This window comes from Anabrus simplex, chromosome 13, assembly GCF_040414725.1.
Source record: "Anabrus simplex isolate iqAnaSimp1 chromosome 13, ASM4041472v1, whole genome shotgun sequence".
Classification (NCBI taxonomy): domain Eukaryota; kingdom Metazoa; phylum Arthropoda; class Insecta; order Orthoptera; family Tettigoniidae; genus Anabrus; species Anabrus simplex.
In genome coordinates, this window is record NC_090277.1 from 35,918,355 (window position 1) to 35,944,405 (window position 26,051).

The 26,051-nt window shown below is 37.6% G+C and overlaps 1 protein-coding gene across 1 annotated transcript in view; it reads left to right on the forward strand.

Annotated features, from left to right (window-relative positions):
• The first annotated feature begins 5,083 nt into the window (after positions 1 to 5,083).
• LOC137502869 (uncharacterized) overlaps positions 5,084 to 26,051 on the forward strand; it is a 67,528-nt gene continuing 46,560 nt past the window's right edge. Inside the window, exons 1-2 of the mRNA XM_068230027.1 lie at positions 5,084 to 5,119; positions 13,038 to 13,167. Of these exons, the coding sequence (XP_068086128.1) occupies positions 13,102 to 13,167 (66 nt within the window). The 5' untranslated portion in view covers positions 5,084 to 5,119; positions 13,038 to 13,101. The remainder of the gene's footprint in view (positions 5,120 to 13,037; positions 13,168 to 26,051) is intronic.

Below are 26,051 nucleotides of genomic sequence, written 5' to 3' on the forward strand. Positions count from 1 at the left end.
ATTGGCGGATCTATTTCTCTTATATGATCCTTGCTACTTAGTGAGCTGCGACGGAGGGTGCGGTAGGACGGGATGATGCACGTTTTTCTATTACATTCCAATGCGCTGCAGGATGTGACAGTGTTACCAGCTTCTCGTTTTCGACTTGTTTTCCAACAGCACCATATCCAATTTGGCTATAGAAACTTTTGTTTTGAAATGGGATAAGGAATCGCACGCCGACCTCCAGTGCGGCATTTTTTGTTCACCCTGCATATATCAATGATGTGTGTAATCAGATATAAGGCTTTTGCAGATGATGTTATTCTGTGCAGAGTAATAAATAATTTACGAAATTGTGAGCAACAGCAAAATGACCTCGATAATGTTGTGAGATGGTCAGTAGGCAATGGTATGATGATAAACGGGGTTAAAAGTCCGGTTGTGAGTTTTACAAATAGGAAAATCCTCTCAGTTTTAAGTACTGCGTTGACGTGTTGAAAGTTCCTAGGTGTTAGTATAAGGAATGATCATCATTGGGTAAGCACATAAATATGATTGCAAATAATGGGTACAGATCTCTGCACATGGTTATGAGGGTATTTGAGGGTTGTAGTAAGAATGTTCAGGAGAGGGCATATAAGTCTCTGGTAAGACCCCAACTAGAGTATGAGTTCAGTGTATGGGACCCTCACCAGGATTACTTGATTCAAGAACTGGAAATAATCCAAAGAAAAGCAGCTCGATTTGTTGTGGGTGATTTCCGACAAAAGAGTACTGTTACAAAAATACTGCCAAGTTTGGGCTGGGTAAACATGGAAGAAAGGAGGCAAGCTGCCGAGCTGTCAGCAGAGAGATGGCGGTGAATGGTATCAGTAGATGAATAAGTTTGAGCGGTGTCTTTAAACGTAAGAAGGATCACAATATTGAGAAAAGCTGGAATTCGAGGGGAAAAATTGTGGCAAATATTCGTTTATAGGAAGGGGAATTAGGGATTGTAATGACTTAGCAAGGGAGATGTTCAATAAATTTCCAATTTCCTTGAAATCATTTAAGAAAAGGCTAGAAAAACAACAGATAGGGAATCTGCCACCCGGGCGACTGCCCTAAATGGAGATCAGTATTGATTGATTGATTGATTGATTGATTGATTGATTGATTGATTGATTGATTGATTGATTATATTTAACACCGAAACATTCCAAATTCCAAAGAGAAAATATGCCTGATGAATGCTGCCATCTAATGGAAATATTCACAACTTCTTCTATCTGTATTTACTGGTAAAGTAGACGTTACTTATCGTATGCGGCGGTTGAGATAGGCGAGCACCTGCCGATCTGTCGTCAGCTACCGGTTCGAGGATTTAAAGGGGCCTAAAATCTACGTAATCGGCCCCTAATGGTACGAAATGAGACGAAATGTAATTACAATTTGAAAGTCCAAAATCCTCCACTGACCAGAATTCTAAACATGAGGACGAAGAATGAATGGACGGATATGAATTTAAAACAATCAGTGGCTGAGACCTTGTCGTAATAATAATAATAATAATAATAATAATAATAATAATAATAATAATAATAATAATAATAATAATAATAATAATAATAATAATAAATGGCATCTGTATAGGCTTGATGGTGACCTAATGCGGATAAAATAACTGGCGAAGACGTCATAAATACCCAGTCCCCAAGCCAGGGGAATTAACAGTATGAGGGGGTTGATTCTGAACATTGAACCGGGGCCATCGGACCAAAGGCAAGCATTCTATCCATTTACTCATACAGCTGGACTTCAATTAGGATACCACCTCCACTGATCCAGGGATTGAACATTGGCAGTAGCTTGTGAAGCAGCCTTGACAACACAGCAGACTACTTGCGGTGCCTAGTGGTTGCAGCTCAAAACGCTGAAGACATAAGAAAAAAATAATAATCTTTCTCAGTCAGGTAAAACATTTTCAGAATTCAACATAATTTGTGCTAAATCTGTTTGGTAGATTTTCAGTAACTGCACCCTAAGTTTTATAACATTATAATGGATGTGAAATAATACAAATATTATGTTGAGTACTTTGTAAAGGAGATATATTTTCACTGTCTTGGACCCAGTCCCTAGAAGTACATTTTAATTTTATAACCTAAGTCACCGTACGGGTTGAAAGAGTTCTCCCACCTGTGTTGTTACTTATCTTGATTCCAGCATACGCCCCTGGAAGTTAATACCAAATACTTTAATACACCAATACCGGACAGCTCTATCTCAACGGCATTGAGCGGAGTGCGAACAGCGACGGTGGTGACATCTAGCGTGCAGGTGTGACAAGCCCAGGAACTGCATACTTATCTATGCTACAGTTGAGAGGAATGCATCTACACACATTGGAAATATTTTTGTTAAAATAACTGAACAATCATAATAATTAAGAATTAAAATTTAAAATATGAAATGCCTCCTTCATAAACTCCAAACGAGCACTGTGTTAGCCGTGCGTTTCGCTATGTCTTAAAAATTAAAATCAGAATTTCTTTGAGTATCTGCCTAGCCTCTGGGAGGAATATTCACCTACTACTCTCTTCTCTTCTTTCTAGACTTTTCCCATTTACCTTGGGCAGCACTTTGTGTAGACTTAGCCTAATTTTCCGGCCGGATGCCTTTCCTAACACCAACCCTATGTGGAAGGATATATGTATTTACTATTGCGTGTTTCTGTGGTTGTTTTTAGTGTGATATGTTGTATATATTTGAAGAGGCGTATGAATACGAATACAAACCCGTAGGCCCCGATCTACACGAATTAACAGAGGAGATTTAAATTTCCGACTCAGCCGGGAATCGTACCAGGGCCCTTTGAACCGAAGGCCAGTGCGCTGACCATTCCGTGGTGGTGATTATTATTTTAAGAGGAAGTATAACTGGCCAAACATCCTCTCAGAAGGGAAATGGAAGAGGACCAAAACTCCGAAGAATGAAGGTATCATCAAAAGAAAGAGAAGGGCCACGAAGCGCTAACCATTCGACCAAAGCGCCAGAGGAGGCAGATACCTTAACACTATCCATGGTTTATGAAGATTTCGGGAAAGAGAAGGTGTAATTAAGGAACAGGAGTTTTGGTCCATTGTTTCTTCTTCTTTCCCTTTTCATTCTCCCTCTTCTTCGGTACCCGGCCAATCTTCCCGAACTCTACAGAACAACTCACCACAAGCTGCTGTTTCACCTTTGCCGGACTTTGAATGTTCTGTTTCACCTCTGAAGACAGAAATACTAATCTGTATATATATAATAGCCTACATATTGGGGTTACGTGACTGACCTACGATGTGCCTGACATTTAAGAAGTGTTCATAATTTCCTAAAGTCTCTTTCACATATTTATGCATGAAGAATTACCCTACATGCGTATTAAATTAGTTGGACTGGTGCTCAAGCCTAGGAAAATAATACACTGAAATAATTTTCTTACGCCGGGGTGAGTGGCTCATACGGGTGAGGCGCTGGCCTTCTGATCCGAATTTGGCAGGTTCGATCCGGGCTCAGTCCGCTGGTATTTGTAGGTGCTCAAATACTCCAGCCTCGTGCAGACAGATTAACTGCCACGTAAAAAGATTTTTGTGGGATGGAATTCCGGTACGTCGGCGTATCCCAAAAAGTAGTTAGTGGGGCGTAAAGAAAATTATTATTATTATTATTATTATTATTATTATTATTATTATTTTCTTACAGTAAAAAGAGCCGAGTGGATTCGAAACTCATGGCTTTCAATTTCAAGACTACCACGATAACCACTACGCTACAGGCCCACAAGTTTTTAACTGTGAAATTTATGGTAGCCTACTATTTAACAATGTGGACCCTCAAGTTTGAGTGTACTAGAGTTCCATATTTGTAAATGTTATTGGTTTTACGTCCCACCAATATTTCAGTAGAGTATCTGATTGATTTCTTAATGTAAGGGGCATAGAACGTAACGTCAATATAGATGCGAGGTCATTACTTTTTCTAATACTTGCGGTCCTGATCAGTTCCCATACCATTATCTTGTTCGTGAATTTGTTCAGCGCATAACGCTTTTCTTGGAATATAAGCTTAACTGCAATGTAAGATTATTTAGTGACAAACACTGATACATTATAAACAACACGCCAAAACGCCAAGAATCATACAGATGGCAATATGTTACTGAAGAGTTAGTCACACCAAGCCATGTAGGTAGCAGCACTATCGACTTTCTCGCTGAAAACTGCAAGCTGTCCGGTATTATCATATTAAAGTATTTGTTAATACTCTTAATCATGGGCGCCCATGCCCGGGGGCAAGGTTGGAACACCCCCTCTAGCTCTCAGAGAACGGAAACACCTAATATACCGTTAGTCAGGTGTCTTTCTTTCAAGAAAATGGTTTAAAAATCGGTATTACGTAGAAGTGGTAGGGGATACCTTGTGTGGTATTCTATCGTGGAAAACAAGTCAACATTCATCTTCCAAAATATTAAAAATACTACAACCCCCCCAAGTCAACCCCCCCCCCCCTTCCCTACAAACTATTCTATGGGCGCCCATGCTTTTAATGAATTTTTAAACATTTCTTATTCGAACTTGTTGCAATGAGCGGGTGAGGAAGCTCAGTAAAGAGAACTCTTTGTTGGCGGTAGTTGAAAGTATCTCGATTCTGAGTCTATAGTGCTGTATTTCCTGGTCTTTATTTCACGCAGACAACGACTATACAAATATTGTATTCAGTGTTCTTTTCAAGAAGTTTACGAACACTCCGGAGGGGATCCGTGGTTCCACATTCTGGCTGATAGGAGCGAAGTTCGTTCGTTAAGCGATTAATGTAAGTTTTAGCAGGGTGTAATTTACGTGTACTAACCTGCATCACCACATCCGTTTTGCTTTCGAAGTGGTAGGCATGTCTTAGTTAATGTTAATATGCAATTGTTTATCCTCATACGTTGTACATTTTTATTCCGTCTCCAACATTTTCTTCATTAAAGAATTGTGATTTCTATCATTTTACACTGTGTCTACAACTTCTAAAAAATTTTGGGTAACATTGAAGTCTCAATCATTTACTTTTGCCAATCTTCTCTTCATTTCTTAGAAATAAGAAATAAATAATAATCTTTCTCAATCAGGTAAAACATTTTCAAAATTCAACATAATTTGTGCTAAATCTGTTCGGTAGATTTTCAGTAACTGCACCCTAAGTTTTATAACATTATGATGGATTTGAAATATTACAAATCTTATGTGGAGTACTTTGTAGAGGAGAGATATTTTCACTCTCTTGGACCCAGTCCCTAGAAGTAGCCTACATTTTATTTTTATAACCTAAGTCATCGTACAGGTTGAAAGAGTTCTCCCTCCTGTGTTGTTACTTTGATATTAATCCACCTACTTAATGCAGTCCTCTCTGTTAAGTAAATAGTGATAGCCGAAGCATATGTAAAACAACTGTAATTACTATTTCTTTTTCAGACCTTTGACATTAATTCACCAATATAATTATCTATGTATTGTTCCTCTCAATAGAGCCCTTGCTCTCTGGAATCTTGTTGTTGTTGTATCTTATTGCTAGCCCTGATTCCAATCCATCAGCTTTCCTGCGTTCCAGTATAGTTGAGTGAAATTTCCTGAAGTTCTGGCTGTCACATCCTATTTATCAATAAATCAATCAAACAGTAATGTTATTTAATACCTGCCATTCTTCATTCCCGAAGCACACATTTTCTTCATTAAGGAATTGCGATTTCTATCATTTTACACTGTGTCTACAGCCTCTAAAAAATTGTGGGTAACATTCAAGTCTCAATCATTTACTTTTGCCAATCTTGTCTGTCTTAATAGAGAACTTCATATCGTAGAAATAAGAAACATATAATCTTTCTCAATCAGGTAAAATATTTTTGGAATTCCACGTAATTTGTGTTAGCTATATTTGGTAGAAATTCAGTAACTGGCTGTGACACAAGCTGATATGATGTTATTCCCAGCAATCAAGTCAGATGCTTTCTATTACCAACCTGCATCTAATAAAATTACAGCAAATGTATTTGCCACCAGCTGGACCTAACCAATCCACACCAATTGTTTTGTGACTAGCCCAAATGAAAATTTGATTCAGCTTCTTGTCACTGTCCTACATTGACTAATATTAATATTAAGTGGAAGGACTATGTGACCAACATGGCAGTGCTTGACAAAGCACAGCTAAATAGCATTGAGGCAACAATCATCACTCATTAGCTGAGATGGTTAGGTCATGTTCACTGCATGGGTGATACCAGGCTTCCCTGCCAAATTCTTTATGGTGAACTTTGCTCCAGCAGTAGACCTTATGGAGCCCCTGAAACACATCATGAAGACAACTGGTATACATATACAAATGTGGGAAGAATGTGCTGTGGACCGTTAACCGTGACAGAACACGACATCCACTGCTGCCCACTTGTTTGAAAGAGAAGGCCGCAGACATCAAGAGGCCAAGCGGCAAGCAAGAAAACCCTGTCACTTATAACCCTGCCCTCCTCCATCCAGTCAGTGCGATTTGTGTGGGCGTATGTTTTATGCCAGGATTGGACTGTTTAGTCTCGTAAACACATCCATAAACTGAGTTGAACTGGGCAATGTATGCAGGAAGAAGTTATGTATACTCGGATCGAGTTACAGCCGATGACAACATAGACTATGCTGCTGTTGCCTTATAGAATGCTGGAGGCCTAACTTGGGGGGTGGGTTTATGCCACCAGACCCCCTTGGCTTGATCACAGTCCAATGGTTTTTGCAATATCCACACCTAACCAATCCAGACCAATTGTTTTGTCATTAGCCAGTCCTAATCAATCCCTACCAATGGTTTTGTCACCAGCTGGATCTAACCAATCCACACCACTAGCCTTATCACTAGTCCTAATGATAAATTAACGTTCAAGAGTTGGCAGCCTTGTGCACAGCACTATCATATCAACTGCAAGAATCAGCAGAAGCAAAAGGACAATGCAGTCATGCCTAGATGTCTCCATTGTAAAAATGCCCTCAATACTTTTTGTTAATTTTTAAGAATTCATCATTAGTCCAGCGCGTGGACCGCTATTCACAGACGCGTAACGACTGTCATTTGTTTTCTCGCACGCGGCCTTGTTGGAAAGGATGTTCTGCAGCTGTGCTCAGTGCTGCCAACCTCTGTACTTAGGAACTATGCTTCGAATTGTTCCCCGTCATTGCCGTCCGCAAAGCGGACGTAGTTCCGTATACGGTTAGGATAGGACCTAGGCAAGACCATTGGTCTGGATGGTTAGGATTCTTGCTGTGGACAAGACCATTGGTCTGGACGTTTAGAAGCTGCGAAGCGGTGTTAGGCCCCTAGTTTCGTATACGGTTAGGCTAGGATGTAGGCAAGACCATTGGTCTGGACGGTTAGGATTCTTACTGTGTACAAGACCATTGGTCAGGATGGTTAGATACCGTGAAGTGGCGTTAGGCCCCTAGTTTCGTATACGGGTAGGATATGTTCTAGAAAAGATGATTTTATTGTGCTGCGGTTGGTAACGGATTATCATCAACATACTTGACGGGAAGGAGATCACGTGCCACTTTACATTGGCCAATAAGAATACAAGTGCCTACTTCAGAAATGAACATGGCATGTAATAATCTCTATTAGGTTATAAAAGTAAATGTGCTTCTTGGGGCGGGATGGTGGGTTCCTGGACATCATAAAGAACATATCTCTCCTCTGAAACGCTCCCCACGTATAATTTCACTAATTCCACTCACTTGTAACATTACAAATTGCGCCGGTCTACGGGCTGTACAAATACCAAAAATTCATACAAATATAACTACATTTACTATTGAAAATTCCTGACTTTTGGATATTATGTTTTAATGTATATCTGAGTTTCAGATGCATCAGTTATCTAAATTCAACAGTATGGATAATTTCCTGAAGTGCTACATAGATGAACACAGCTAATGTATTTGTCACTAGCTGGACCTAATCAGTCCAGACCAATTGCTTTGTTACTAGTCCGAATTAGAATATAAGAATACAAGAGTATTTAATTATTTCCAGCATTTAAACAAAAACATTAACACTGGTTCCATATGGCGACAACTTAGGTCACTGGGTATTGGCAAACCACTTGCGAAGCATACTGATCCTGAGGTGTCCCTTGATGAGTTAAATACATATTTCTCCACGGAACGTCTCACTCCTGACACAGCGGCAGTACAAAACACCATTGACAATATATTAAGGCAACAATCCCCAGTCCGTCCTGAATTTGAATTTGATACCGTTACAGAACATGAAGTAAGAAGGGAAGTTAATTCAATAAAATCTCACGCAACAGGAGCTGATGAAATTCCCATTTCATTTGTGACTTACATAATCGATATAATACTGCCCATTTTTACAGATTTACTTAATATCAGTCTTACTTCATTCAAAAACCCAAAAATCTCTCTTACAAGCAATACATCTGACTACCGACCTGTCTGCATCCTCACAGCACTTTCTAAGGTTCTGGAGAAGATAATGCATAAACAAATTTTACTTGGAAAAACATTCTGTACTTGATTTCTTACAGTCTGGTTTTAAAAAAGGACACAGTACTGCAACTACACTAATCAAAATCACGGATGACATTAGACGGGCTATGGACAAACGAAAACTGACTATACTTATCCTTCTCGAATTCAGCATTGCGTTTGACACTGTAAATATAAACATAAATATAACAGCTAAGTTACAAAAACTTCACATGGCTCATTCTGCTATTGAGCTCTTGGGCTCATACCTCAAAAACAGACGACAGCGAGTTGTATCAAACATGAAGACTACAGAATGGAGGACTAAGCTATCTGGCATTCCCCAAGGGTCTGTTCTTGGACCTTTCTTATTCTTAATCTATATTAATGACATTTCTTCTCATCTGAACAACTGCAACTATCATATTTATGCCAACGATCTTCAGATATACTCACACTTTAAGGTCCCCGACATTGACAAAGCAATCCACCACATGAACTCGACTTTAAATTCAATTAGCTCGTATGCTAAAGAAAACTGCCTATTAATTAACCCAAAGAAAATGCAGGCAATCATAATAGGACAATCTAGACTTTTAAATACGCTAATCATCATACAACAGCTTAACTTCATGCTCTGTGGTGAAGCTATAGCCTACCTTTTCAGAAGTCTGTAAAAAACCTAGGCGTTGTCATGAATGACACATTAAACTGGAATGACCATATAACAAGTGTCTGCAGAAAAGTATATCAATCTCTTCACCCCCTAAAAATGAAACAATCCATTCTTCCACACAGCATGAAAATAAAACTTATTCAAACCCCCATTTTTCCAATAATTTATTACTGTGATGTCGTATTAACCGATGCAACTGCAGAACAAACTATGAAACTTCAAAGGGCAATAAACTCTTGCATACAATTTATATTTTCTTTGAACTTTAGAACACATATTTCCCCTTATTATGAGAAGCTATCGTGGCTGAAAATTGATCAACTAAGGAATTTACATACTGCGACACTAATTTTTTGACTTCTGAACAAATCTACACCTGAATACCTATCCTCACATTTTAACTTCCTCTCATCTTTCCATGGACATAATACCAGATTGACTTCTACTCTTATGATACCAGTTAATCATTCATCTGTATACAGCCACTCTTTCCAAGTGTCTGGGGCAAGGCTATTTAACACACTCCCTGTCAGTATACGTAATAGCACTTCAACAGTCTCATTTAAACGGTCTTGTCAAGATTTCTACTTAAATACGTGACCAGCTTGTATGAATGTTAGTGTGTATGAGTGCAAGCGTGATTTAGAACTATTGTTAGGTGATGTAGATGTGGATAGGCTAGATAATATTAATCATTAAAAATAACAGTTATAATCTGTTATAATATTACTCCATAAATTTAGGTAGCTCCTAGGGTCTGCTAATGTTATTTTACCAAAGTATGTAATTATGTACTGTACGTAGTAGGTAAGTGTAAGAGAGGGCCGTGAGCCCTAACTTCGCCACATACAAAGGCATAAAATAAATAAATAAATAATATAATTCATCTTTTCGTCCGTGTCCTTAATTGAATATGCTGCTATTACCCTATAGAATTCTAGAGACCTAACAGTTGTTTTGCGGCCCTTACCAGGTGGCTTAAGCCCCCCAGATCCCCTTTGCTTGATCACAGTTCAGTCTTGTCACTAATCGTCATAAAAGGAAAGAAAACTTCCACCTGATCAATACATTTATTTTCTAGTAAAATATTACAATCTAGGACCGGTTTCGACCCTTCATAGGTCATCCTCAGCTATATCAGAATCACAATAGCATTTCTATCTTATACCTCTTAAAGACCTTCATGATATACTATTTCATAATTTCCAGTGAAAACTTATCTTAAAAACTTACAGATTTACAATCGTTGTGATAAAAATTAAAATTACAAAACTTTGTCTGTTATATACATGCATTTAGGCTGACAGAATGCGTCTTTGGGTTGATTAAGCATCTGTTATAGGTATTTTTTTGCTTATTCTGTGAAATCGATTCTCATTCTATTATTATTTACAATCGTGAATAGACTATTGGTAAAATGTGATAAATAAAACTTGCGTGATAACTACAATAAAATATCATGTTACATCTTTACACCATGTTGCTGGAATGATACTACTTTAAGTAACATATAAATGCGTGTTGACCTCTATAAAATATTTTTACATAAACACACTAGGATATTTTAAAGTATAATTCTTGTACTTTAGAGTCTAAAATACTTATTGTATTGGATTTTGCGTTGTTATATGGTAAAATACTGTAACAATTTGTCTTTGTATAACATCAGATATTTGATAATATTTAAATTTATTTATTGTGTGAAACATAAATGTCTATTAACTCGAATGCTTATCATTTACTACAGTTTTTTTAAAACACTTAGATGTCTAGTAATATAGTCAATGTATTAGTGACATTGAAACGTGTTGGCCTTGATTCTTGCGTTGTATTTTTGCAGTAGTTGCCTTTTTTTTAATAAGTCAAATATTGGTCTTTATAGGTTCCATTTGCAACCAACAGCACTTTCCTATAATTATGAAATGAATCAATACAGGCTTGATATGTGTTAAATTATGCACTATATGTGTGATGCAATCCTTTGTTTACTTATCGAACGTGTTCTGGCCTAGTTTCTGGAATTTTCTGATATCAAATGCCGTAAAAAATGTGGTGGTTCCTTTCCCTTTTTGAGCCTGGTAAAATCTGTACTAGTATGACGATTGGTAAATATCAATACGGAAAATGAAACTCATAAATCAAGATTGTTGTCACTAACCAGACGTAACAAATCCAGACCAATTGAGGATGGTAATTTGGAAAGAAATATATTTTACTGTAAAAATTTAATTACTGTATTGTCATGTTAATCAACTTATCCATGGGTGTGAATTAAAAGGGACATGCTGAATATTTATTTGTTCTGAATTTTTGTAGGCTACTAAACTTGTTAGTAGTAATGTTCGAGGTCTAAAGACCTGGATGTTAGACCAATTTAAACAACAATCAACAATCTATGTTAACGTATTCCATTTCTCACTGCAAGCAACAAGCAAGCAAGCATGAGTAATATTCCACATTATATATATATTGAGAGTTGTTCTGGTTATGTTATCTATAAGATTATTTGTAATTCTGTAATATTTATTGGTAAATCCATGTTATTTAGGAGATTCTTCTGTATCTCTATGAATACCTTCGACGATAGCATAGCCAGGATCGACCGATGGGGGAGGTGTTTATAGTTTAACAATGTTAACAGAACATAATGAAGATGCTTGTGCATGTGTGGTGCACACATGCATGAGTAACATAAGGGCACTGACATGAGTAAATGATGTTTATATTCGATTTCAATACTAGTACAATACCATATATTACATTATACTACAGAATAAAAATAATATGACCAAAGGTTTTTGGCAAAAGCTATGTTTAGATTGCAATATAAAATCCAACTTTTGAGGCTAGTTTGGAAAGAGATTCGAGAGATCTGTTTGTTTTACAATTTTGTCTCTGTGAATATTCAAAGGAGCCAATCCTTGGAGTTGACTTTCACTAGTTTATTGTCAGATGCTGCTCACTTTCTTTTTTTAAAAATTCCATGAGAATGTTCTAACTCCCAGTAACCCCCCCCCCCCCCCTCCCAGCTTTGACTATGCCCCTGCCTCCACAACAGGTATATCCAGTTGATAGCTAATACTCACTCCTCATGAAAGTAATCTCTCTCTTTCATAACTCAGACATGCCAACTCTCCTGATTTAAGCGGGAGACTCCAGATTTTTCATTGTTCTTCCCAATTTCCCAATTGCTGGGACCGATCCCATGATTTTCAGAGCAATTTCAGTAATTTTCATATTATTTTAAACTACCATGCGTTTCTTCGTTCTGTTGATATATGGCTGAATATGGCGGGTCAATAGGAGTTCTAATAATTACGACCAGATGGCGTATGGTGCACGGTGACCAGTCCTGTGCTCCTCCTTGGTGTAAAATACTGTCAAATACTCAAATAACTTAAGTCGCAAGCGAGTAACCTAACCTGAGAAGTAGCACGTCATAGATGTCTACCCGGGACAGGACCTGCATAAGTGCTCATAGTAAATTGTGCCGACTGTGCGGGGCCTCTATCAAGAGTCATATAAAATGGAGATCCTTGACTATGATCCTGCTATGATTTGTAGAAGACTTGAGGTCCTGTAACTGTGATCACAATATGAATTCTCATATAAAACTTGGGGTCCTTTTGCTGTAACCACAGTATCAACAGTCGCGTGAAATAGGATGTGGTATACGAGTAGCTATGAACACGACATCAACAATCATGTAAAACATGAGGCCCTATAGCTATGATAATGATATCAACAGCTAAGTAAACCTACAAGCTTGTTGCTTAGTCTATAGATTATGACCTAGACAGTAACAACAACAATAATAATAATAAAACTTCTGTTTCATATTTTAGTGCAAGATCATTGGAAGCAAATTCAAATCTAAACACCTTCAAACTACGTCATCTGGAGGGTGAAATGGATCTGGAAATAAAGATTAAACAGGAATCAGTCTTGCTTGAAGGAACAGCAACTACTTCACTTGTAAGTGTCATTCCAGGTAACTTTAAGGTGATTACATTTTAACCCTTAGTAGTCGGATAAGCTTGGCACATCTCATTGAAATCACTCTTATGATTGAAGGGATTCAGTGAAATGTTTTGCAGAAGTAAGAATTGTTAATGAACTTTTTTTGCTCTGTCCATTGCTCAGTCATTGCCATCCATTGTACATACCAGCCAACTTTTATGATTTATACATAAAATTTATGCAAATTGCAGCATTTTATGGTTTTACGGATGGACAGTGTCATTTTACAAATTCGCATACAAAAATTTGAAACATTGAAATTTTTAATCACCCCACTTCTGTATAGCTGATTGTTTGTGTGGGTCGAAGGCAAGTCCACAATAGTCGATAACTCATGTTTAGATGTGATTGGTACTTCAAACCGCATCTTCTGCAGGGTGAAATGGATCTTTAAGTAAAGATCAAACGGGAATCAGTCTTGCTTGAAGGAACAGCAACTACTTCACTTGTAAGTGTCATTCCAGGTAACTTTAAGGTGATTACATTTTAACCCTTAGTAGTCAGATAAGCTTGGCACATCTCATAGGAAACACTCTTATGAGCGAACAGATTCATTGGAAGGTGATGATGTTTGTGTGATGTTTGTGTCATCATTGGAATTGAATTTAAAGCCACAATAACAGTTCATCCGTGTGAATCATAGGTGTTGACAGATTCTGCTCCACAAATTCTTAGTTTAGCTCTGTTTGCTTGTTGTGATTTAACCCATATTCTTTGACAACATGAGAGTTTTTTTTTTGTTCACAAAGTTGGTGTTCCTTGAATGTTTTCGCCTTTTAAAATTATGACATATTTTAATGAAGTGTTTGAGTTTTCATGTTATAACTTCATGCTTTGCAGTTTCCTGTATTCCTTGGACTAATTACATTCGTTCCACATGTGTGTGTTTTTACCATGTGCATACTCTTTGTTCACGAGGTTGGCAAAGTATTCATTTAATTGCTTAAGTCTTTGTGTGCTTTGACATGTTTTAATTAAGTATTTGACTGCCTTGAGTGTTTGTTATAATTTTATTTGACGTTCAGCGATCCAGGTTCCTTTAGATACTTCTTAGGTATCAAGGCATTTGTTCTCGGACATTTTCATACGCTATGTTCCTATTGTAGGTTTCATGAATAAATAACAGTATTTCCAGACCTTTAAAGAATCATATTCTGTTGAATTTTTGTGCATACTAAAATCAAGAGAGGAAGAAAAATTTGCCCTTTTCACGGTATGTGTGTGTGATAATAATATTGCACAAGGTGGAAGAATCAATTTAAGTAATTGTGCGAAAGTGCAGTAAACACATAAGTTATGTTATATAGAAGAAAGTTTAGAAGAAAGTCAACACCTTTTTTGCCAAGTCTGGAAACGTTGACAGTGACTTACTTACGGCCTAATGTCTGTTTACTTCCGTTTTGGTGGAACACAGTGTGCCCCTCAGGCATCACTCTGGAGATAAAAATCAAATTTTTGGTCATTTTGGTGAAAGTTCTTTTATGACTGAAATTGAAGGGATTGGGTTTCTTTTTTCCTTGTCATGAAGTTATTCTGCTGAATTCAAACAATTTATCACTGTAATAATGCTTTGTTTTGCACAAGTCAGCAATTCACACTCCACTGAATATGGATGTGTTAATGGAAATTGTGCCTGTGTACAGGAGACTGGCATCGGAATCCATTTCAGCCCAGTGCAGTTCTGTGAAGCCACAAAATGCTAATGAAAATCTCTGCAGTGTTATCTGGCCAAAATGCCCAAAATAAATCTCTATTTCTATAAAGAAAATTGCAGTGGCTATGGCGGAAGCAATTTCATTGGTCAATCAAGGACAGTATAGCACTGAAGTTGCCAAAACTCCAGATAGGAGCCTGATGTGCGAAGTATAGGAACTCCTGAGTTAACAGAGGGATTGTCATAGAGTGAAACAATATGTCCACTGTTCTTTAGAGAAGGAGAATAAGAAGGGACAAGCTTCCAGATTTGCTAATATTCGTGCAGAAGCTGCCAAGAAAGAAAAGGAAGAAAAAACATACAGTTCTGGTGACGTTTAGGTAATGGATTCAGGAAGAAAATATCACTAGAGCTTTGCTTTAATTTTCTGCCAATTGTAATTTTACATTTAAATCCTATTTTTCTCTTATAGTATTCAGCCAATTGTAACAAAATTTGCATTGTATGTTTATCACAGCTATATGAAGAAACCTGTATATGGAATTGTTGATTGCAGAATTTTTTAAAGTAGTAGGGAGTTTTAAGTCCAAAATTTTAGAACATAAAAATTACACAAACATTAGTATGATTTATCTCCTTATCTAAACTATGTACAGAAAAATTGATATGCATTGCTTTTGAAAAAAGTTTTATCTACATAATTACAAATTTTCTTTAACAACTTTATTAAATTTCATGAAAAATGAAATGAAATATTTCAAAAAATATTTTAAATGTATTTTGGGGGAGCTGTTAAGTGTATATCACCAAAAATGAGTGCCAGATTAATTCCTGGGGGCAAAGGTGGCCGGGCGTAGAGCTAACTACTCTACCCCCATCGTGTGCTGAGGTTAACAATAGTGGAATCCTTTATACGGAGGTGACTTTGCTTTGCTTTGTTAATTGTATATGGAAAAAATGTTCGTGATATCTTTACTTTTATGTAGGTGACATTCCTATAAAGTTTTGTGAAAATCCATGCATTAGGTAAAAATATATTTTTATCTCCAGAGTGTCACCTTTAGTGTGGTTGATCATTCTGGTGCTTTATTTAAAAAGATGTTTCCCATATTGGAAGTTGCAAAGAAATATAGCTATATTCACATGAAAACAACATGCATTTTAAATAAAATGGCAAAAAATGCATCAACTGAAGTTGTTAAATGCCTCCAGAATGGACCCTCTTCTTTTGCAATGGATGGAGGCATTGATACAAATGCCAAGTTGTATCCTATTATTGTTACACTCTATGATGATATTCTGTGGGAAGAAGTAGTGAGCGCTGTGCTATTTATACCAGCATTAGATGGAAGATTACCACTTAAACTGGATGAGATCCTTGTTGACATATTGTATTTCTCAGAAAAGAGTGTCATAGGAAAAGAATGCCTTCAGTAATTTCAGAACTTGCACAATTTAGAGGTAGGGGAAATTCTGAAGCCTGTATGTACTAGGTGGTTAATTTAGGCAGATGTTTGCATAAACTACTGGACCAGTCGGATCCTTTTTTTTTCTTTATTCAAGGAGGAAGTAATATTATGCACTCAAAATATTTCCGCAAGCTTGACATCTTTCAGAATACCTAGTGCTGAACAAAGTTGATCCAAAAAGTATCAGAAGAAAAGAAATATTGATTCTGCTAATACACATGTCCATAAAAGATTGACATATTCTTCCACATGTGACAAACCCATCCTACAAAGTAAGACTTCGGCTACAGCATGTGTGGAAAAATTATTTATGTTCCTGTCCTCAAACTTTAACAAGGCCTTTTGCATTTTCCTTCAGGAGGCATAACAATAATGAATATTCATCCTGGCGATCCGTAGAGGTTGGTGTTCCACAGGGGTCTGTCCTAGGACCGCTTCTATTTTCTGTCTACATCAATGATATTACGTCGTCGGTAAACAGCTGCAGACACCACATATATGCTGATGTTACACAATTATACTTGCACTGTAAACCAGAAAGACTAACTGATGAAATTAAAAATTTCAAAACAGACTTACAAGAAATCTGTAATTGGACTGACATGCATGGACTTAGATTAAATAATGTAAAATCTCAAGCTATAATAATTTCACATCCTCGGCTTTGTTCGAAAACCATAAGCAACTTTACTTTACCAAAACTGTACCTACAAAATTTACCCATTGATTTCAGTGAATCTGTCAAAGATCTTGGCGTTATGACAGAAAAACAGCTTTCCTGGAAGCAGCAGGTTACCAGCATCTCCAGGAAAGTATTTGCGACATTTAACTCACATAGAAGATTCCGCAACATATTTTCTCAAGTATTAAAAGCACGCCTCATTTGCACTCTGGTATTACCTCATTTCGATTACTATGACGTTGTGCAACGACCTGACTGCTACTCTTAATGATAAACTACAATGCGCACAAAACGCCTGTGTTCGTTATATACAGGGTGTCCCACCCAACAATGCGACCCCAAATATCTCCTAAATGAAACAAAATATGAAAATTCCAATTGGCCAGGAACATACCCATGTCAGGGGCTCACACAATGAGACTGTATGCACAATCCATAAAGGTGAACAAGTAGCACTTCTAATGTCAAGTTGCATTTTTTTTAAATGAGACATGTGTGCTTGTTCTAGCAAAATGAGAACTAGAGCTGCAATTGGTGATACACACTTGGTTTCACGTTTCTAAACCTCATACATTCTGAAATACATGGCTGTTAGAGGATGGCAATGGTGCCACCGTTTCTGACGTAATGCAATGCATATACTTCTGTGCTCTGAGCAGGGGTTGCTTGCACTGGCCTGTGGCCTGCTGTAAACAAACCGAGATCAGCTCGGCATGTTCTAGCTTCAGTGTACTAGTGTCTCCTGATCTGGTCTACTGTCATACTGTACCGTAATTCACATACGTTTCGGATATTGCTTTCCATATTGACACATTAAACCGTGTTTTCTTGCGGCGTGTAACAATTGCCGTAATCTAGTCGATGGCCCGGCATTCAATAACAAAGAATACCTGGATATTATTTTAATTTATGGTGAATGTCACAGAAATGCTACTGCAGCTGTGGCATTGTACGCTGAACGCTACCCAGATCGACGGTGTCCTTCGCCTTGTACCATTGCCAACATCTGCATGAGACTCAGGGAAACAGGAAGCTGGGCTCCCACAAAACGACAACGTATAAAGACAGCGGCTGGCACTGAAAACAAAATTGCTGTTCTGGCTGCTTTAGTGCACAATCCTCAGGCGAGTGTCTGACAGATTGCACGAGGTTCTGGAATAAGCCCCAGTAGTGTGGCAGAATTTTGTAAAGGCATCGATTTCATCCATTCCAAATCTCACTGCACCAGGAACTGTATGGGACGGACTTTGAATCCCGCATTGTATTCTGTCGTTTTGCACTTCAGCAGCTGCAAGGTAATCCAGCATTCCTATGTAATACATTGTTTACGGATGAGACTTCATTTACAAATCATGGTCATGTGAATCTGCGGAACATGCTTTACTGGTCCGAGCAAAATCCCCACTGGATTCGCCAAATTGCTCATCAACGACAGTGGAGTGTCAATGTTTGGTGCGGTATCATTGGTAACCGTATTTTAGGTCCCTATTTTTATCAGGGAACATTAAACGGATAGCGATATTCATCATTTCTGCAACACACCATACCCCTCCTCATGGAGGATGTGGGATTGGAAATGCAGCTATCAATGTGGTTCCAGAATGAACATTCTGCTCGAGTTTCCAGAGATGTTGTGGATGCGATATTTTCAAATAGGTGGATAGGACAGGGAGGTCCTGTGTGATGGCCACCTCAGTCCCGAGACTTGACACCATTAGGCTTCTTTCTCTGGGGCACAGTGAAAGATAGAGTATATCAAGAACTGCCAACGACAGTAGAGGATATGCAACATCATATTACTGTGGCATGTGCGGCAATATCTGTAGAAACACTGCAATCCGTGCAACACTCTCTTGTTACAAGATTCCAAAAGTGTACTGATGCAAACAGAGGGCACTTCGAACATCTGTTGAAGTGACACGGTTTCATTTGACAAGACCTTACTGGTGATTTGTGGGTGCATTTTCCATGCCAGATGTACTGCACAACAATGAAGTTTCTGAGGGCTATGGCCACTAGTAAATGTGTTTAGAAAAGCAGAACCAAGTGTGTTATCACTAGTTGTAGCTCTAGTTGTCATTTTGCTAGAATAAACATACATGTTCCATTTAAAAAAAAGCGCAACTTGGTGTTGGAGGTGTTATTTGTTTGCCTTTGTGGATTGCGCGTGCCTTCTCATTGTGTGAGCCCCTGACATGGGTATGTTCCTGGCCAATTGGAATTTTCATATTTTGTTTCATTTCGGAGATATTTGGGGTCACAGAGTTGGGTAGGACATTCTGCATGTGACCTACGTTACTTTGATCATGTTTCAACTGCCTATGATGAACTTGGTTGGCTAAAACTCAAACAGTGCCATAATCTTCATGCTTTATGCCTTCTTCATCGAATACTCTTCTCACGCTCACCTCCCTACTTGTACAGTCAATTTTACCACCTCTCATCCAATCACAGTTTCGGAACATGGTCAAAATCTAATACACTCTTACCTATTCCACCTCACCGCACCACACGATACACGAACTCACTTCTTATTTCTTCAGCACAACAATGGAATACACTACCCGTCTCTGTCAGAGGAGCCTCACCTGCTAGTTTTAGGCAGCTTTGTCACCGCTACCTACTAAGTAATGTTATGGAAATATTGTAGATTTAGCCTTACTCAAACTATAGACTTTATATAATCCCACTGTTATTAGCAAGGTTAATAAAAAATAGCTAATCATGTCATAATTGTCTAAATAATCATCTTCATCATCATCATCTTATTTTTCCTATTTTTATTTTTAATTTTTATCATAATTTTGTATTGTTTAGTAGTAGCAAGATGTTTCAATTGTAAGTATATTTATTTCAATTTTGCACATGTAGATACTGTATTTTCTGGTTAGATGGAAGAGAGGGCCTAATGGCCTTGATCTTGCCAGGCAAAATTAATCCATTGTAGTGTATTGTATTGTATTGTATTGTAATGGATTTGCTAAAGCAGTTGTTCACCAAATTTGTTCAGCCTTAAATAGTCAAAAGCTCCTCATTGCCTGAAGTTGAGTACAGCTTGATTCAAAATCAAGGAAGTGATCTTGAGTTAGTTATTGGCATTCAGACTTGAAACATAGTGAATGATCTCCAGGATACAGATAAATCCCTTTTCTTTTCATCAATGAGAAACTACTTTTGTACAGCCTGTTAACACATCATCAACAAGTTTCAATTGAAAGATGATATGTTAAAGCATACCGTCATTGCTGGGAACAAACCTCCTATGTGCAAAATAACAAATTTTCCAGGAGAGACAAAAAACTATTTCATATAATAATACTTAACTTCATGATAATTGAAGTAATCTAGTTCCCTTCTGTACCTGTCTTTTTATAACCCTTTATGGTTTAACTGCAGTAATATCAATTATTTGACCAGATATTTAATTTTTGTTAATTACGTTGACACATAGGAGTTTCTGGTTTCCACCAAATTATACATAGGAGATTTTGCTTTAAGAATGAAGCTTTTATTATATTGAAGTTTTACTCAAACACATGAATCATTACAGTTTATTCAGCTGAATTTTATTACATCAATGCTTTCTAATTGTATTTTATTAAAAGTATACTGTGCAAATTGATCACTGTCCTCTTCTGGGAACTTTTTACTTGTCCGGCTTTGCAGAGAGATTATCATAGAAAGAGTGGTGGTCATGCTCAATTACCTGCTTCAGTTCCTGCAAATGAGTGAACTTAGATATTGTGATTGGCAATTGTGCAGTGTGCAAACTGCGTGGATCACCAATCAGAGAACTCATTCTCCTCCTCTGTGGAAGTTCCTCCCACTCTGCTGTGTGCTCCAGTTTGTAATTTATTCTTCCATCAGATAAGTACTGCAGTTGGCGGATATCTGTCACTACAGGGTCGCCAGATTTTCTTCCAGGCCATAAAGATGGGAGGTTTGATTTATGCTCAAAATCCTTAAAGAAACTGAAACCGACAGTTTTCACATTGTATGGTTTCGTGGGTCTGGCTTGCCCCATTCTCGCTATATAATCCATGGGTGAATTAATTGGTGGAGAGAAGTAGCGCTCTAGAGTGGCATGAACACTATCACATTCCATCAGAGTGTGCCCCTTTTCCAGGTATAGTTGTTCCACAGTGATGTTCTTAGATCTAGCGGCATTACTTAAGGCGCTGGCTAAAACCTTGTTCCTATTCTGATAATTACAGCCATCAGAAATTAAGGTAACCTTATTGGTTGGAGGTGGCAAATTTTCAATAAAATTAACTACGCATGAGGTAAATTCATTTTCACTTTCACCACCATTGCCCTTGTGCCATACATAAAGTGTAACATCACCGTTTCTTAGATCATAAATTGTAAAATTATGTACTTGAAGTTTCTGTCTGTAGTATGTCTTGGATGCTAGCAACTTAGGGCACAAAAGAACACTTTGAAAATCCATTGTTACCACAACATGATAATCAGTACTGGCCTCCTTAGCTTTATTCTTCGCTTCCCGAGCCTCGTCTTTCCATAGGAGGTGTTTTTGATATTCTTCTTCTTCTACTTGACCAACTTTATATGCACAGCAAATATCGCACTGGTCTTTTTTAGGCAGATGAATATCAATTTTGTCTTCTTCCAACGTACCCATGAAAAGGGTTCTAAAGCTCGGAGATTTATTGTTTTCGTCACACCATTCCTTGTAGACTGAAAACATATGTAATTTTGATCAAAAAGTTGGTTCAGTGTATACCTTTTTCATGGACTTTCGACAATAATGGCTGGAAACTTTAGGTAAAACTCCAAGCCAATCATGAATCTTGTCTTCAATTTTCGTTTTCTTGATGGACATAGGTACATCCTGCTTGTCTAGGGCACGTTTCTTCAATGGACTGCCTTGGGCATCGGTGTTTGAATTATCTGCTCCCTTGCCAGTAGAAGTTGAAATATGTTCGATGTCGTTTACATGTGTCCATCTCTTGTAACTGTCCTCACCAATTCCCAAAGTGTTTATGAAAAATGTTCGGCAAACACGCACACTTTCTCCGTCAGGTTTAGTTAAATGTATATCATGACCTACGTACTTTCTTTTGATGTCGCCTGCAGTTTCTTTTCATCTCCTGAGAACATTCCTAGCGGTGTATGCCTTCTTTTCAGCTCAGGATGGAATCTTTCAGAAATCTTTGAACAATTGACATTGGTGCTCCTCGTTGATTGTATCACAAAGGAATGTCTTCTGTGTCTTCTTTATAAGTTCTTTATGTCTGCATCTGTTACCTAATTTTCTTGCCTGTTTTGTGATTATTTTAGCCTTTTGCTGTAAGCCTAAGTAAGGCTTGCCAAAGATTCTATTTGAACGGGATTTTTCTTTCGCCTTGCGGTTGAGTCTCTTTTCTGCGCTTACATTTCGTATATCAGGATTACCAACAGACATTTTGGAATGATTCAGCACCTCACTCACAGTTTTCGTACCTTTGTTAGACATATCTTCAGTCTCTGGTGTCCCTCGTTTTTATGAGAGTTCAATATATCTTGGAGATCATCTTCTACATTCCACTTAATGGAAGACATGTCATGTAGATCTTCTAAATCTGAAATAAATGATTTAATATTAGAACATAGTTTTTATCCCTCATGTGGCTTCATTTGTCAACGTCATAGATTTTACACTAATTGCTTTGTACTCATATTAGTCACACCTTTTAAGTTTAAGCAGAATGCTTGTAAAACTTCAAACATACCTATTATAGGGCAGGCGATTTCCATTGCCTCCACATTTCTTGCTGTGTTGGTAAAGTCATTATCAGTCATCGTCGCTATGGATGCAGAAAGTTCTTCTAGATGAAAGGGAAATGAGGATTATTTTGTTGATAAATTTTAGAGGCCACATGGCTATTTGTTTACCAGTAATGTAAAATTCATATTGAACATGGTTTCTGTGATGTCCAGGTGTTTCAAGTTGGTAGTGTAATTCATACGTACCTGCTGCAGAACTTGTAACATCCATTACGTTGTCCAGAATTTCTTCCACGGTAGGGGTGTAGTTATTTCCATAGTGATTTGTCTCTGTTGTGGGTTTTACAAATGCACGTGCGGTATATTAAAGAAAATGAAACGATCATACTACTGTCATCTTACAATCCATAGTACTTGTTATTTAAATGTGCATACAGTTGCGATAGCCCTTGTATGTTTGGTATTTTAAGATTTGCAATGCATCATGCATTCATTACTGTTTATTAATTGACTTACCTTTGTCTGATTGATAATCTTTTGTAGCTATCTCCAATGCCATTTGTAGAATCTTCTGTCCACGGCTGAACATTTCCCTTCACAATAAAGTTCCTGCAGCAATAATAGTAGAATTGGCAGAAAAAGACCTGACGTCTACTTGTTCAATATGGCGCCATACTGAGTAAACAAACCCTATAGAGTTGTCATTGTCGAGCAGAAGGCGGGAAAGTATAACACTAACGTGTTCAACTCAACACATAGGAGATACATCCCGGTAGCGTGAACAGTGTGGACCAAGGTATAATACTCCTATGTGTCCTTCAAGCACATAGGAGATTTTTCCCATCAATAAAAGTGCTGAGCCACATAGGAGGTACAATATTTTGTGGAATTTAACTCATTTAATATTTTCTTATACATTGGAGGTTATGCCACTTCGTAGGGGCAGCCATTCTGAATCCCTTGGTGCTAAAATATCATTTTCACAAATTCTGACACATAGGAGGTTTGTTCCCGGCAACGACGATACTCAAGTTGCTAGGTTAGATGAAATTGAAGGTGCACAGTTTTCTTCCATTCATTTTTTCATGGAAAAGTTTCCTAATATGTTATGCAAGGAAGAGAATGGAACTACATATGAGATGATAAATGAGCTTCAGAGGCATTTCACAGCTCTTCAGGTAGATGACACTTTGGCAGCAAATCAAGATGCTGAAAGTTATTCTAGTTCGGCAAAAATATCAAGAATTCATGGAGCCGATGGACTTCTTAAGTACAACCAAATTTCTAGAGTATGCTCTGTATTCTTACTATACCCCACAGCAATGCAGAATATAAATGTGTTTTCAGCCTTGTGAAGAAAAATAGAACAGCTTTCAGATCATCTATGTCCAATGAATCTCTGGTGTCTATTTCTATTTTGAAGACCAGGAGTTCTGGTCCCTGTTATTACAAAACATTTTCTCAAGACTTTTGCAGGAATATAAAAAGGCCAAAACTATGATTTTAAAGTTGAACTAGCATGTGATTTGCAGTGTGTATTATATTATTACTTGCCTGCATTATTTTAAACAAGTTATATTGTGTAAAGCCTTTTTCAGTAATCACGTATCTGCTTAATTTATCAAGGAAGTCCTCTTATGTATGCTCCAAATCAATATTCACCATTGTTACTGCCGTTTAACATGGATTTCTTCTTGATTGTTATGTTCATATACAAATCTTTGGCGTATGATGCAAGTAGATATGATTTCATTGAAGTATCCTGTTTAAAGCATGTATTTTTTATTTTGTAGCCCAGATGTATAATGATTTCATCAAGCTGGGGTATAATACCAATATAAATGGTCCGTTATTGGACATTATAAATTTTCCAACTAACTCATTCATGGTTGCCAGCGTTTCGCCCAAGTGTGCTAAGTTGGGCTCATCAGGTGATAAATAGTACACCTACCAAGACGGATGGCTAGTGCATACCGTGGAGATCACTGCGTAGGCACTACAAAAGACTTTGTCTCATTACCTAAAATTGATGTCTGCCTGGCCATGAGATGATATAGATGTGTATTCCCATAGGGAACTTGAAATATTTGTCCCGAATGAGCAAATTTATAATACCAATATAAATGGTCTGTTATTGGGCATTATAAATTTTCCAGCTAACTCATTCATGGTTGCCAGCATTTTTCCCGAGTATGCTGAGTTGGGCTCATCAGGTGGTAAATAACACATCTAACGAGACGCATGGCTGGTGCATATAGTGGAGGCCACTGCGTACACTATTTGGAGCCACTGGTAGTGCCAATGGACTACGAGAGACTTTGCCTCATTACATAAAATTGATGCCTACCTTGCCATCCGATGATATAGATGTTGATTCCTATAGGGAACTTGAAATATTTATCCCGAATAATGGACCATTTATATTGGTATTATAAATTTACTCATTCGGGACAAATATTTCAAGTTCCCTATGTGAATCAACATCTATATTATCTGATGGCCAGGCAGGCATCTATCTTAGGTAATGAGACATTCTCTCCTAGCGCATTGGCACTACTGGTGGCGCCAAATAGCCCACGCAGTGGCCTGCACAGTATGCACTAGTCATGCGTTTCTGTAGGTGTGGTATTCACCAACTGATGAGCCCAACTTAGCACACTTTCCCAAAATGCTGGCAACCATGAATGATTTAGCTGGAAAATTTATAATGTCCAATAATGGACCATTTTTATTGGTATTATAAATTTACTCAATTGAGACAAATATATATATATCTTCTTCACAGAAAAATTTTGAACTTTTATCAGAAATGATATCTCTGAAACAAGAAACCAAATCATAGTTAACAGAGCCATGTTCAACACAGAAAAACACTTTTGAGGTAATGTATTATGTATAATGTGTTATGTAGTTAGGTATTTATGTATTTAGTTATGCCATTGTCTGATAAAGGAAATAGTGGGGAAAATGGCTGAACTGACTTCAACAAGTGACACTTCATGAGTAGACACAACTTTGAAGGAAATGAGGGAATTCCTTTTTTTTTTTTCTTCCCGCTTGTGGATGGGTCTTTTCCAATTGCCATCCTTTGCATGTTACTAGAGTAATAAGACTGTGTTGTATAAGAGCATTGGGACGTTAACTATTGTGTGTGACCCCATATGGCAGTGCATGTATATGCACAATTCGTGATGACCAATATGACCCTGTTCATTGCCGCACTATTTGGCCAAATATATACAACAATAGTTTAACCTTATATATATTCTCAATTCAGTGATCACTTTATTGGTTAAGCCTATGAATG